This window comes from Montipora foliosa, chromosome 1, assembly GCF_036669935.1.
Source record: "Montipora foliosa isolate CH-2021 chromosome 1, ASM3666993v2, whole genome shotgun sequence".
NCBI classification, from domain to species: Eukaryota; Metazoa; Cnidaria; class Anthozoa; order Scleractinia; family Acroporidae; genus Montipora; species Montipora foliosa.
The window spans coordinates 36,619,788-36,633,275 of NC_090869.1; the positions used below are offsets into that span (position 1 = coordinate 36,619,788).

The following is a 13,488-nucleotide window of genomic DNA, read 5'->3' on the forward strand; positions in this document are numbered from 1 at the left end:
AGTTCCTTTCCTTTCCTTAATTCGCCCCCTCCCACGGTCTTAACCTTACCAAGTAGGAAACGCAAACACTCTTGAACAGTGAGCATGATGAACTTTATTTAAGGGTTTAGTGAACTTGACGCTGGAGCACTAATTGGGGACATTGTACAGAAATCTAATCTAATCAAGTCAAAGATTGGTTATTGAGGAGAGGGGAAAACCGGACTACCCGGAGAAAAAATATCGCGAAGAAGAGTAGAGAACCAACAAACGTAACCGACATGGGACGCCAAGTCTGGGAATCGAGCCTTGGCCACATTGGTGGGAGGTGCTTGCTCTCACCCATGTACCATCACTGCTCCTTGCAGTTTCACCACAATTTACTGCACTTACCTTCACAAAAAGAGCTGTCATTCTCTCAGACGTGTTGTAATATCTGGAGTAACTGTTTATCATTCGAATGGCATTTATCAATCCAGGTATGCCATCCATCATTCCAATCTTAAAACGAAAAGAAGTATGATGAGTCGCAACCACAACTTCAGTTTTAACTTTTTTGCAAGAAAGATTTTGTCGTTGAACTCGCATTGACAAAGCTTCTCGGAGCTTAACTGTTAGAAACTTGTCCCCGGGGCTTTTCTGTACTTTTACTTGAATATGCGAAAGCGAATTATACGTATAGCTGGTACCAGCATTCTTTCCCTTTCTTAGTTACACCGTATGAAGTCAAGAGCAATTTTCAGGCCGTGCAAAATTCTTATGAAGATGAATCTTTGAAGTAACATTTTTAAATGAATATAAGACAACACTTTTGGTCAAAGAGCGCATGCGCATCGAGTGCCAGTCCTCAACTGCGCGTTTCATGAAAAAAAGGAAAAGAAATGAAGCAGTGATTTTTCCATCCGAACGGATCCATATTATCATAGTTCATAATCTGTAGCATGTGATTGCTGTTTGCGCAAAATTAAGAAAATGTTTAATAAAAATTATCAAAATGAGGCTTAATGACGTAATAAATTCACTAAAAAATAAATTCTCTTTAAATCCATGCTGCAGATTTTACATTAGAGCGTTTTTGCACTGTTGAAATGTTTTTAAGTTTTTAGACTGTTTGTTTTTTGGCCACGTGACTCACCAAATATTGTTGTGATTTCAACCAGAGGGAGAAGTCTTCAAAAATACGCACTTGGCCAAAAAGGACAATCGTGGAGTTAAAGGGAAAGGAGAAACTACCATTTGAAGTCCCCCATGCCAACGGTTTTGTAGTTGACAATCTCCCTCTTAAAGTCCCTAAGACGTGCTAAAATGCGTGCGGCACGTGTAACACGGTTATAACATTCCTATTTTAACCAATGATATTGTTGTTTTGTGGCGTTCTCACTAACGACCGCGTCGTAGTAAAACTGGAGCGCGTCGGGACGTACATGATCTGCACTCATACCACTCCACTTTGCAGCAGACAACGACACACACAAAACAAGGGTCAACAGTATTGAAAAAACAAGAACATGTGCATTACTCACTGGATCACTGTTGTAGAGTGGTTCACAGAATTTCTCTAGTGTATATAGAAATTTGACATTATCTTTAGCTTCATTAGCATAATCCGTTATTCTGCTATCAATCTCTCGCCAAGTCTGAGAATAAATAGAGCGACAGTCAGACACTTCAAGGAAAAGGATTAAATTACGTATTTCACACCCATTATTTCACCAAGGTGCGCGTAAATAAATTTGGCACATTGGTAAGACATCAATCAACACTGTTAGCCAATCCAGTGTCAAATGATGGAGACCAATGTTGGCACACCTTGCAGTTTTTGAGACCGAAAAGCTGTATCTCAGGCTAAATTTCAAGATGCAGTTTTCCATACTAGTGTTTACTGAGTGTTTCTTGAAATAGTCGGATATCGATTTTTTTTTTTTACTTTGCCGCAAGTAAAAACTAGCCCTCAGAAAAAGAAAATTTTCAACCCATCGTGCAGCTCCCTTTACCTCCTTATACAGCCTTTGTAAGGCCCGAAAGAACTTAAGGCCTAACATCTGCTTCCAGGTCTTTTTAGGAGTTCAACCCGGTAAAAACGTCTTTTCTACTGACACGACTCCTTTTTTCCTGCAGAAACCATTACCGGTGTAAGAGCATATCTTTAAAGGGGCAAGGACGTCTTATTGCTTTCGATGGATCTAACCTGACTGGCAGAAATCAGTTATTCTATCCGTGCAAAAAACACGTTTTGCAGGAAGAGCCATTCATAGAGGATTTTTGGCCATTGCTTTAAAACTACATGTAAGTGTGATAACTTGAAAAAAATTAAGTTGTGGTTCGATCCATTCCCATCTTTGCCGTCCTTAACAAGAGAAGACCGATCTCGTGTCTTATTTTCAATTGTAAATAGTGTGGCATTATTAACCCCTCGAGAGCCTTCTAGAACAGAATAAAAAAGAAAACAAACCCTCAGTAGTTTAGATTTCGCAGCATGGAGTACACCAACCACAGCTTTGCATTCCGGTCCTTTGACCTGATCCAAGAGCGAATTAAATTTCGCCATTCTTTTCTTCCAGTGATCAAGCTCTGCTTTGGGGCCAACATCATCGGCTTCTTTTCGCATTTGCTCACTCTCTGCTAAAACCTAGGACCAGAGATACGGAACGCATGGATTAAGAAGATTCGGATCGTCGGAAAAGGTATACAAGTGAGATTAGTCGATTGATCATGAAGGGGTAGTTAACCAAATGACGTTGGCTTGGGTTTTAAGAGCGCAATATACAGTTTCTGACGTTTCAAAGTACGTTTAAGTACACTGTATAACAGAAAACGCACAATATGCGGCCCTTCTATTAATGATTGTTATTATTCATTTGTTCAGATTCTAACTCAAATCGTAGACCAGAGACCTAGACCACAATACGAAAGTCGATGTAACATCTGCCACCTGACCCGTCGTTAATGTTCTGCCAAAAGCTGTGCTCCCTTAAGTTTCACGCAGGCGATGGAGGAAGTTGGAATGGGCTTTTCTGTGTAGTTGTTAAGGAGGCTCGGGTAGTTTCATTAATTTCAACAAAATGTACTTGGTCTAGTTAGAAGGTTTGAATCTACCCAACTGTTTCACATAAAGGCAAAGTTACAGTGCCATGTGAAACACCAACAATTCCTTCACAAGGTGAACTCACTGATGTGAGGTAATAGGTTACCAAAGAAACGAAAGAGCCATCTAAAATACCCTATATTTTGTCTTTAAATGCCTTCGCAATTGGGAAATTTTAAGGTGGCTCTGAATCCGCTCCACAGACAGATTTATCTTAGTTTTCCAATTACATTCCAGCAATAAAAAATGGGGGTCACCGAGTTCGTTTTTGAAATATAAGCCTTAAAGACAAAATAAAGGGCATCTCTACATGGCTCTTTTGTTGCCGTGGTAACCTATAACGTCACATCGATGAGTGAATCGTGTCAAGCAATTAATGATGTTTCAAATGGCAGTTACTTGAAACAGTGGGCTCCTAGTGCTGTAGAGTTAATTCTTCTAATAAGACATTCCCTCCAAATTGTTGAAACGGTTTGAGCCACCAGCGATCACAACCTGCTCATCTAGCTGTAGCCTGAGTTACACAGAGTTTATACACAATCCCCTCCCTCCCTCCCTCCCATCCTCCATCATGTCTATGTCTAGTAACCCAGGAAACTTATGAGCACCCACTTTCATACACATGCAAGAAAAATTGGTGGTTTTTAGAAAGGGCTCTCTTTCTGGAAGCACAAAAGGTAAAAGATCTTCACCTGCTCAATCTGTTTGACCCAAGCTGTGACCACGTCCTCAATTTGTTCCAGTGTCTCTGAGGAACTTGCTGCAGCTATGTAATCATTTGGCGAGGAAATCCGAGTCAAATCAATGGTGTCACATTCCTTAAGAGTAACGGCATCATTCAAACTTGCTTGTGCACTGCACAGTATACCTGAAAACGAAATTACAAATCATTTTCTGCGAATGGATAGTCTGGCCAACGTTTTTAAAGAAAGGGCACACATTAATCGTCATCCACTATCATCCACAAGGCCAAAAAGATTTCAAGATTAACGATTATGACTCTGGCTTAAGAAATAACAACAGCGAACTCAAAATAGGACGCCGGAAAACTTCGTCTTCACCCATCGTGTTTGCTGCGAAATTACCGAGGTAGGACAAAAACGCAACCGAGGAAAAAAAGAAAGCAACCGCGAGCCGCCGTCTAATTATCTGCGACAACGAGAGAATGGCAAAGAGTTTTTGCGGCATTGTTCGTTTTTAAAATCACTTTCACCATTATAAACATGCCGCCATAATCAATCTGCGATTTAACCTAGGCGGAACCGCGGCCAATTGACGATCGGAGTGAAAAAAACAAAAAGTCAAAAGAAGTAAAAAAAAAACCAGTTTCAAGCCGCAAAAAGAGTCAAGTTACAGGGAACAGAAATGAGTAAAGGGTTCGTGTTGACGTAATTTCCTTCCACGCGGACAGAAAGCCTGTCCTGTGGAAGAGTCTCACGTTTAACCCTTACGGGTCTCAAAGACACAGGTCAGTGCACAGGTTAGTAAGATATAGATAAATAGTTTAATAAACAACACCAAAAGTGTCGCCTAGCTACAAAAGTGTTGTTTCAGGTCTGGGAGAAACGTTTGGCTTAGTTGTCCATCAGTGGAGAAGGGAGTTGTAGTCTTGACCTGTGGAACGTGACCTGTGTTTCTATTAGACACGCCTTTTTTACTCTGGGGTTGAGTTGAAACTGAAAAACTGTAGGAACAAAACTAACTTTTAATATATTTCAGATGAAAAATTATTTTAAAAAAAAGTTTTGCTACGTCATTACCTTCCTCAAGGGGATTGGCCTAAACAACTATCATACAAGTGATCACACGGGGAAAACTACAGGAATGTCATGATGTAAGCTGCCTATGACCCCAGACATCAGCTGGCATACATAGAGCTTTGGCTTCCTTACCAACAAAATTCTCCAGTTGATTCATGAAGCCTTGACGAACACTGGCACCATGTTTGTCTGATAGTTCACCCCAGCTAGAGCTCTTAGAAAGTGCGGGAATGTAAATATCAGCAAGCAGCCTTTCAACAGACTGAAGAACTCCAATCCCACGAGTGTCCAAAGAACCAAACGTTGTTTCCTGTATGAAAATGACCGAAGGGTCAACCTTTATCTGAATTGTTTCATTATCATAATTTTTTCCATAATTTTTTTTTACACTATTTATGTAGTTTGTTTGTTGTTAAGTTGTCTTTTTTGTAGCAAGGGTTGGGTCAGGTAATTTACCTAGTAGGGGACCTTGGGTCCTATTGTAATATTACCTGCCTTTGGGCGAATTCGTTAAATAAATAAAAATAAAATAAATAAATACCTTCATTTTTCCAGGTTCTCAGTTTAAGAAGAATGTTTTTCTTAGACTAGATCCCACACTAATGTTAATCACTGGTCGAACACAACAGGAATTTGTGCAGTGCAGCTACTCATTTTAGAGCAGTGTTTGGGAATAATTATTAACCTCATTTACTCCTCACAAGGAGCAAGTGTAGAAAGAGGGGCTATGTACATTTATCATCATAATGTTTTATTCACCTACATCTACATTTAATTATTCCAGCACTCGGCAAAGTCCCTTTTTGACTTGTGGCTGTTTCTGCTTACGTGGCCTCATACACTGGGAGTGCATTAGCCTTTTTAAAGACATCACTGCCAAGCCCGCCACTTCTGCTGGAGAACAGGACAGCCACAACACCAGGGACTTCATCCCCTACTCTTCTCGAATAATGACGTGTGGGTTCGTTAACGTCCCACAGGGAACTTATAAACTTATGATATTTCTGAGACAGGGCCTACGGTTTATAGTCCTTATCCGAGAAGACTTGAAAGTCTAACCATTTGCAAATGAAATTACAAAGGGAGCACTTTCTCCTCAGTTCTTTTAAGATCCTGAGTGTTGATCAGGCCAGGGTTTGAACCCGCAACCTCTCACATGATAGCCCGATGCTCAACCAACTGAGCCATCGGCGCATAGACACTTGTTGTAAAAAAGCAGAATTTCCCTCACAGAACAGAATCATTTGTTCAGAGACCATGCAAAGTGGTCTCACTATGGGGTTTGGAAACCAAGACAACTTTTCATGCACTGTGATACAAGTACAATGCTTTATAAACTTTGTCAACTGGTTGCCCGAGCCTAATCAACAAAGTACATGTACGACATGTGTAACCACTTAAATGTAAGATGTCGTTCAAAGTTTTTAGACAAGTAATTTAATTAATCACGACCATCCTGTTTAATGTGTTGGAGCCATGCAGTCATATCCACTATCACACCAAGAGTCCCTTCCTTGAACACCCAACCCCAGCAGGACCAGCTACTCAGATCTAGTGACACATGGAAATTATTCTTTTTCTTTAGTAGTCTGACTAGGTGCAAACTGTATTTATCACATGATTTTTCCATAGGTAACAATGTAATACTGCCCGTTCCTCAGCGTCTAGTACCGCCGCATCAGTTGAGGAATACATTTCCACATTTTTTGCCACATCTAAAGTGTGGTTTTTGGTGGTTTTTCATATCTGGCAAGACACAGTAGTATATAATTTACAGTTACACATAGTATCCAGTTTGTACGAATCCTTCTTAATACTATACATGTAGATGTTCTTTTGATGAGGTAATCTTTCTCAGATTCCGTTGCTCAGCAAGACTGACTGGCGTACTGCCAATTAACTACTGTACATGTAGCTTTTCACATTGAATCTCGAGTTAGTGGAGTCAGAATCAATCTGAATCCACACCGCTTATCAAACACTTTAGTACTTGTTTTCACGTACAAGCGATAATGATTATTTTAATTCTACAGGTAGAAGTGCTACGAAAACTAGTGAGGGGATACTACCCCTCATCGGTTGTTTCTCGATTTTAATTTTGCATTGTTTGCCCTGGGAAAATACACTTTGTGTTCCTGTGGGGATGAAAAGGCTAAATGGACTATATGCAATGGTATGTTTTGGTTAGTTTGTGGTTGGTTTGTCAATGGGGAGTACACTTCGTGTATTTGTGGGGTGAAGTGTTCCCATGCAGGTCACCCTTTGCCGCATGCACTCACTGTACTAAGGTTGTGTGCCTTCTGATCGCACACGGTTACCATAGAAATCAAGGGGCGAGACCCTAAATAGGTAAGGACCTCTCATGCGAGGGATTTGTAACCCTGGAAAGGATTGTGGCCTTGGGGATTGTAACACCTTGGCGAGAATTGTAACCTTGCATTGCCAACTTGTTGTCATGGCCTTGGGGATTGTAACCCCTTGGAGAGGATCGCAACCTCTCTTGCTGGAAAACTTAGTTATCATACCTTAACATGACCTGCTAATGGAGTGCTTCATCTCCTACCCCATTACCCCACAAACTGTTGTCTCTTACACTTGTTAGCATGGGTGGGGAACATAAATATTAGCTGTTACCTGATTGATATTAGCCAGAGTCAGTGCTTTTGATGGATTGATTCTGATAAAGAAAACACATGCTCCAGCCAGTTGCATGTCTCTTGTGTCTGTTATAAATACTTTTGCTTTTGTCTTGATGCTTGTAGACTGTGCTCCCCCAGGTCCAAGCCGCACATGTTCAACTAAAAACAATTACGTGTATAATAATATTACATACTGATCTTAGTAATTAAGACTAGTTCATGTACATTGTACTGCATTACTGATCTATGAACAAGAACGTCTATTATGGAATTAGTTAGTCCTTTCTTTCAAATCTTAACACAAAACGTATTTGAGCCACAGTACGTATTTGGAGCAACATTAACCACCTGGTTGACCATTGCTGTTATAATATCACTCCTTTCTTTTATTAATAGTCATAGGAACTACAAGATGTTACAAATCTATCGTTATTGTTTTCTACAGAAATTGACCTCTTGCATATTGTACTTTCTAGAATATTAGCCTAATATTGATTTAGCTAAAATTTTGATATCAAAGCACCTAAACCTAAGTATGAATCACACATGACAAGTTACAATTAAAGCACCTGACCCCAGTTGTGTTAAAAGTATCACTGGCAACATCATCATCATCATTCATTGCAGTAGAACTACCTATGATAATTGCCTTTCTCTCAAGCATGGTCCGTTACAAACAAGAATATTAATACTACTTATTAACCCATTGACACCTCAAATGCCTTAGGGTGGCCCCCACTGACAAGTAAAATTGTCTGGTGTTAGAGTAAAATCTGTTAAGCCTCAATCCCAGGGGTCAATTGGTTAATGGAGGGGGCATACAGCTGAACGTGTAGTTTTTGACTGCTTAACCCATTGATACCTGAAGTTACACCCTAGAATACCCCCAGTTACGTTGATGAGCAAAATCATCTGAGTTGGGCAGGAAGCAATGGGTCAAAAGGCACAATTCCATGACAAATTGATAGAATATCTCTGAGATTTTGGGCATACTTGTACTATACAAAAAAAAAATCATGAGCTAACCAGACTGACACAATTGGTTTGAAACACTGCATCCTCTTTCAACAAAAAAAAAAAAAAGGAAAAACAGTTCCAGTTGTCAATTTTTCAAATTCCCACCCCCTACCATTCCATTTCGTTTCCACCTCTGCTATCCCAAATTCAACAGTCCTTCTCTTCCAATTCCTATGTGATTTCTCCAGACTTTGATCCCTTTTCTGCCTCATCCCCATGCTTAAAATTGTTTTTATGTTTTATCTTTTTGCTAGGAATCACAGCCACTTCACTGGACAGAAATGGTATTAACCCTATTCCAGTCACTCACATTGCAATTACCCGCAGGACATTATACAAAACATGGACCCCAGGTCCATGAACCACCCCCATGAACTACCCCTCATTTTGGAAAGTTACAAGCAGAAAAAGCTTTCGACAAAACTAAAGATAGAAATGATCCCCACACTTACATGTAATTACCAGGACATTATCGTCTGTTACAGACACCTGAAGAATTCAGGTAGTGCTAACAGGATCCAGACCGTGATCTGTGATGTGAGCTATGAAGCCACTCAAGTAGGAGCAGGTCAATTTGTTGGACACATTATTTTGTTGCAGTGAAGGACTCGACGAATGAAATGTCAGTACTGTATATTTGAAGTGCTGGAATATAGACAAATTATGACCCTTTGAAGCCACCAAATAGGTGGTACATGTACACAGTTGGACTGTCTACAAGAGACACTGCTCAAATCAGTATCCCATAACTAGGACCGAACAACAGGCCTATATTCCTGTCACGGCATTCTTACAGGCCGCATTTATTTTTTGATTGAATTTCCTGCGAATGAGACTCCTGCAGGAGTTTGATATCCAATAACAAGAAACTAACTTGACATCATAGCACCACCGAACCAGAACTGTCTTCGTTTTTTGCAGAAAAGGTAGTCTAAAAATAGATCGGTCTCTAAACATGCCGTGACATTAGTATAGGAGTTGTCCACTCCTAGTCATTGGCTCCTGCTTAAATTGTCCACTTAGTCTAGATAAGTGCAAGGATCATTTCAATCTCTCTTTCGTCTAAAGATTTTTCTGCTTGTACACATACTGACTTTACAACGAGGGGTGGTCCGCAAGGGTAGTCCATGGACCGGGTCCATGAAGGGTCCATGGACCGAGTCCACAGGGGTGGTCAATGGGGTCCATATTTTGCATACATCCCACTTACCTGCATCTGGTATGCTATCAACTTCTTGGAAGTAAAATATGATCCTTGAGAGACCATCGGCCTTGAAAAAGTCCTCCATAGTTTCAATCTACATGTATGCAAAAGTATAGAAAAGATAAAAATGAACATTACCATGTGTTAACAGTAACTATAAAAATTACTACCTGTACTTATAATTCCATGTACTGAATGGTTGCACTTCAGTCTATGAATATCAGTTCCATCAGTAGGGCTAATGCTCACATGGTTCATATGGGATAGAAATCTACAGTAGCACTTCACGTTACACTACACTCTCTTCAGTTAATTCTGTTTAAAATATAAGTGCTACACGGCCAACGTTTGCATAAACGTAACCTTTCCTTGTACTTATGAATATCAGCCATTGCAATAATCCTATTGACTCCTGAAAAGCCCATTATTCTCTATCCTAGGAGTCAATGGGGGTGAATACATTGCAATTTACATTGTACAGTAAGGTGTACATAGCAGTTTTTCACAATAGGGTTACTGTTCCTTTGCATATAAAGGGTAGGGATGCACTCCATAATCTATTCAAACAAGTAATTCAAACTTAACATGGTCAAATCTATTCAAACAAGTAATTCAAACTTAACATGGTCATAGCTACTGCTGACAGGTCAGACTACCAGTTAGACTGCATTGGTAAAAATATTTGGTATCAACCTAGACTGCGAGCAGTCTCTCTTTTGCCTGAAAATCTGCCGAGAGAACATGATATGCAAAGGCCGAAGCTGTGAGCCACAGGTAGCGAGGGCATGCTACTCCCAGCTTTGCCCCTTGGATATCACGGTGGATTTTTGAGCAAAAGAGACTGCTCGCAGTCTAGGATCAACCAAATCTAAAGACAAATCAAGCTAGTGGTGACAGAACATCATCCACCAAATGGAATTTGAGAGGTGGCAAATGAATACAACTGGACCAGAGTCAGCTGGATAGTTAACACATAATCAAGCTAGTGGTGACAGAACATCATTGATTCCAGTACCACCAAATGGAATTTGAGAGCTGGCAAATGAACACAACTGGACCAGAGTCAGCTGGATAGTCAACACATACATTGTACAGTGTTAGACAAAACATGCAGTGTAAAATTTACACTGCATGTTTTGTCTAATGACTTTATAGTACTGTTGTTAAATCGGCTTTATGCATGACAATGTGCCTAATACCTGAGTGCCTTCCAGTAAAGACTCGGTTACTTCCTCATTTGTAAGTCCAAGGGTATTAGCCACTGTAGTAATCAGGTATTCATGTCGAAAATCTATCATAGACCTCTTTGCTTCCCGTTCTTCTCTGGCTTTTTGCTATAGTCAAAAAAAAAACATTAAGTATATTATTTTACTATACTTAATATTGTTTAAGCAATTAGACATTATCATAATATTATTTATAATGCCATCACAACTAAAAAGGAGCAATAATAACTGTCATAAGTTAGTATAATATTTACATTGTACTAGATGTGCCAATTGGAATGATACTACATGTATGTACATATTGGGTCAAAATTACGCTAAAAAATGTTAAGTGATGATTGTGGCATCCCTTAACAAACATGAGGGAACGTGCGTAGCGTAGTGGGTAACGCTCACGGACTGCACTCCAGCCCTCCGGGTTCGAATCCCAGCTTGTGCGCTCCAAAGTTCACTTAGCTTTCCATTCATTCGTGGTGGGTAAAATGAGTACATGTAACTGAGTATTACAGAGGACAAGTTGTGCATGCAATGTGTTAGGAGTGGCGCCCACCCCTGCCGTGAGTTGCGACAAATGTCATAAGTTACAGTAGAAGCTAATGAAAAAGGAGCCTTCGGGTTGCCTTTGACTTTGGTCCACCTCTGGTCTTGTCTTTCTTGTCTATTAACAAACATCCCCCTTGAAATGTCCCTCTTAAATCTACAGTACTCATCAACTGGACACATAGATAGTCAGGAACACTTTACATGTATTAATATTTAGTCATAAGTAACACAATTATAAATGATATTTTAGAATAAAATAGATGTTTTATGCTGGTAAGGAAATACTGGGCAGCGAATGGGAGGAGAGCGTGACTTCCCATCACGTGACTACCTTATTTGGCTCTTTTATTCATCCCACCATGCGAGATTTCTCGGTTTGACATTTCCAAAGCTCAACTTGTTCTGTTTTTTCTGTTCAGCAATTTAATCCCTCCCTTCCCCCAGTTTTGCTTTCTGCTTCTTTTGTATTTTATCTTACTTTTTTCCTTGTGAGCTTAAAGGTAACCTCTTTAATAGTTCTCCTTAATAAAATATGGGCAGGGAATTGCCGCCTGCAGCACCCCTTCAGTCTTGTGCTCAACCCCCATCAGGGAAGGGGCAAAAATATTGTTACTGTGCTGGACTGGGTTAACTTGGCCCCAGGACATTATGTCAGCCACTATAAATTTGCCCACCTTGCAATACAGGCATGAGGCACCCCCTCGGCTAGTTGCCGAGACCCCTCATCCAGTGGTCCATAGGGGCGGTGGGTATTATCCGCGCCTTGCCAGTACATTCCCTCCCCCTTATTTACGCCCAAGTTGTGTCTTTTGTCTTTTACTTCCCACCAAAGAATATTAGTTGTTGTCAAGATCTGGTTGACCCTAATATTGACTCAACAGGCCATTTTGCAAAATTTATCATCATTCAGAGTGCACCTCATAAATTACATGTACCTCTAATAATGAACATACAGTATAAATGAATGTGTACATTTTGGACGTACATGAGCAGACTACTATTTACACTGTACATTAAACAATGCCAATGTAACGTTATGTGGTAGTTTCAAAATAATTGATAAAATTGGTTAAAATCTCTTAAAAGATTTTTTTTATTCAACAAGGTTAGTCAATAATTATGTCATTAAAGACCAACTTGGAAAATTATTTTTATGAAGATAGTGATGGAAAAGGAACATTATCACTGAACTGGTTGAGCACAAAGATGGAGTGTATTCTTTTTCATATGCAACAAAGGTACTGTTTGAGACATGAGGGAATATTTGCAGCTGAATCAACAAGAAACACAAATCCATAAAAAGACAAACAACTTCTGAGTCACTTTGGTGATCATCAATAGATGATTAATGCCAGCTAGTGGAAGAAATAATTACTAAATTCTCATATTGTAGGAATGAGGAAAGCAGTATAATGAAGAAACAAAACAAGGATATAGATAATTTGCTCTTACATTCTAAAATAAAACTGCTTCGTAAAAAATTACCAAAGAACAGCATCTGTCTTGGAAGCCGAAGTGGTAACGGCATTGACTACGCATTTAACCTAAACATGCGGTATTAATTTAAGGCCCAGAAAAAACTACACAGCTTTTAATCAAGCCATTAGAGTGAAAAATTAAAAGTGGACTAAGAAAATCTCTAAAAGAGTTGCACATTCCTGCAGCACTATGGAACAACAACCGATGGCGTGACCAAAATGTTATAAGTTCTAGAGCTCAAGAAGTCGCCGAACTCATAACGCGATACATCAAATGACTAACCTGTTTTTCCTTGATCGATTCTCCAGGACCCAATGTCTGGAGCCTCGATGCCTTCTTCTGCTCTCGTTCTGCCGTGGAGGGCTTCTGCTGCTTACGAGATCGATGTCTGCTTCCCCGACCATGTTGAGCATTGGCAGTGGATGTGTGATGATCCGCCATCGAGTTTTTACAAAGAGTCAAACCTCCCCTCGAAATGGGTTTCTATGATCTTTTCTACGATGTTGTGATCATTCTTCAATCTTACCAAGGCCTTACATTCACAGGGATTATTTTT

General features: G+C 39.9%; 1 protein-coding gene across 1 annotated transcript in view; it reads right to left on the reverse strand.

Moving 5' to 3' along the window:
- Window positions 1-13,488, reverse strand: part of LOC137997539 (dynein axonemal heavy chain 5-like) — a 97,316-nt gene that overhangs the window by 83,745 nt on the left and 83 nt on the right. The window contains exons 1-9 of the mRNA XM_068843598.1: window positions 13,215-13,488; window positions 10,884-11,018; window positions 9,691-9,778; window positions 7,459-7,622; window positions 4,957-5,134; window positions 3,757-3,932; window positions 2,432-2,608; window positions 1,503-1,616; window positions 373-480 (exon numbers count right to left, since the gene is read on the reverse strand). The exon at window positions 13,215-13,488 is cut by the window's right edge and continues 83 nt beyond it. Coding sequence (XP_068699699.1) covers window positions 373-480; window positions 1,503-1,616; window positions 2,432-2,608; window positions 3,757-3,932; window positions 4,957-5,134; window positions 7,459-7,622; window positions 9,691-9,778; window positions 10,884-11,018; window positions 13,215-13,373 — 1,299 coding nt within the window. The 5' untranslated portion in view covers window positions 13,374-13,488. The remainder of the gene's footprint in view (window positions 1-372; window positions 481-1,502; window positions 1,617-2,431; window positions 2,609-3,756; window positions 3,933-4,956; window positions 5,135-7,458; window positions 7,623-9,690; window positions 9,779-10,883; window positions 11,019-13,214) is intronic.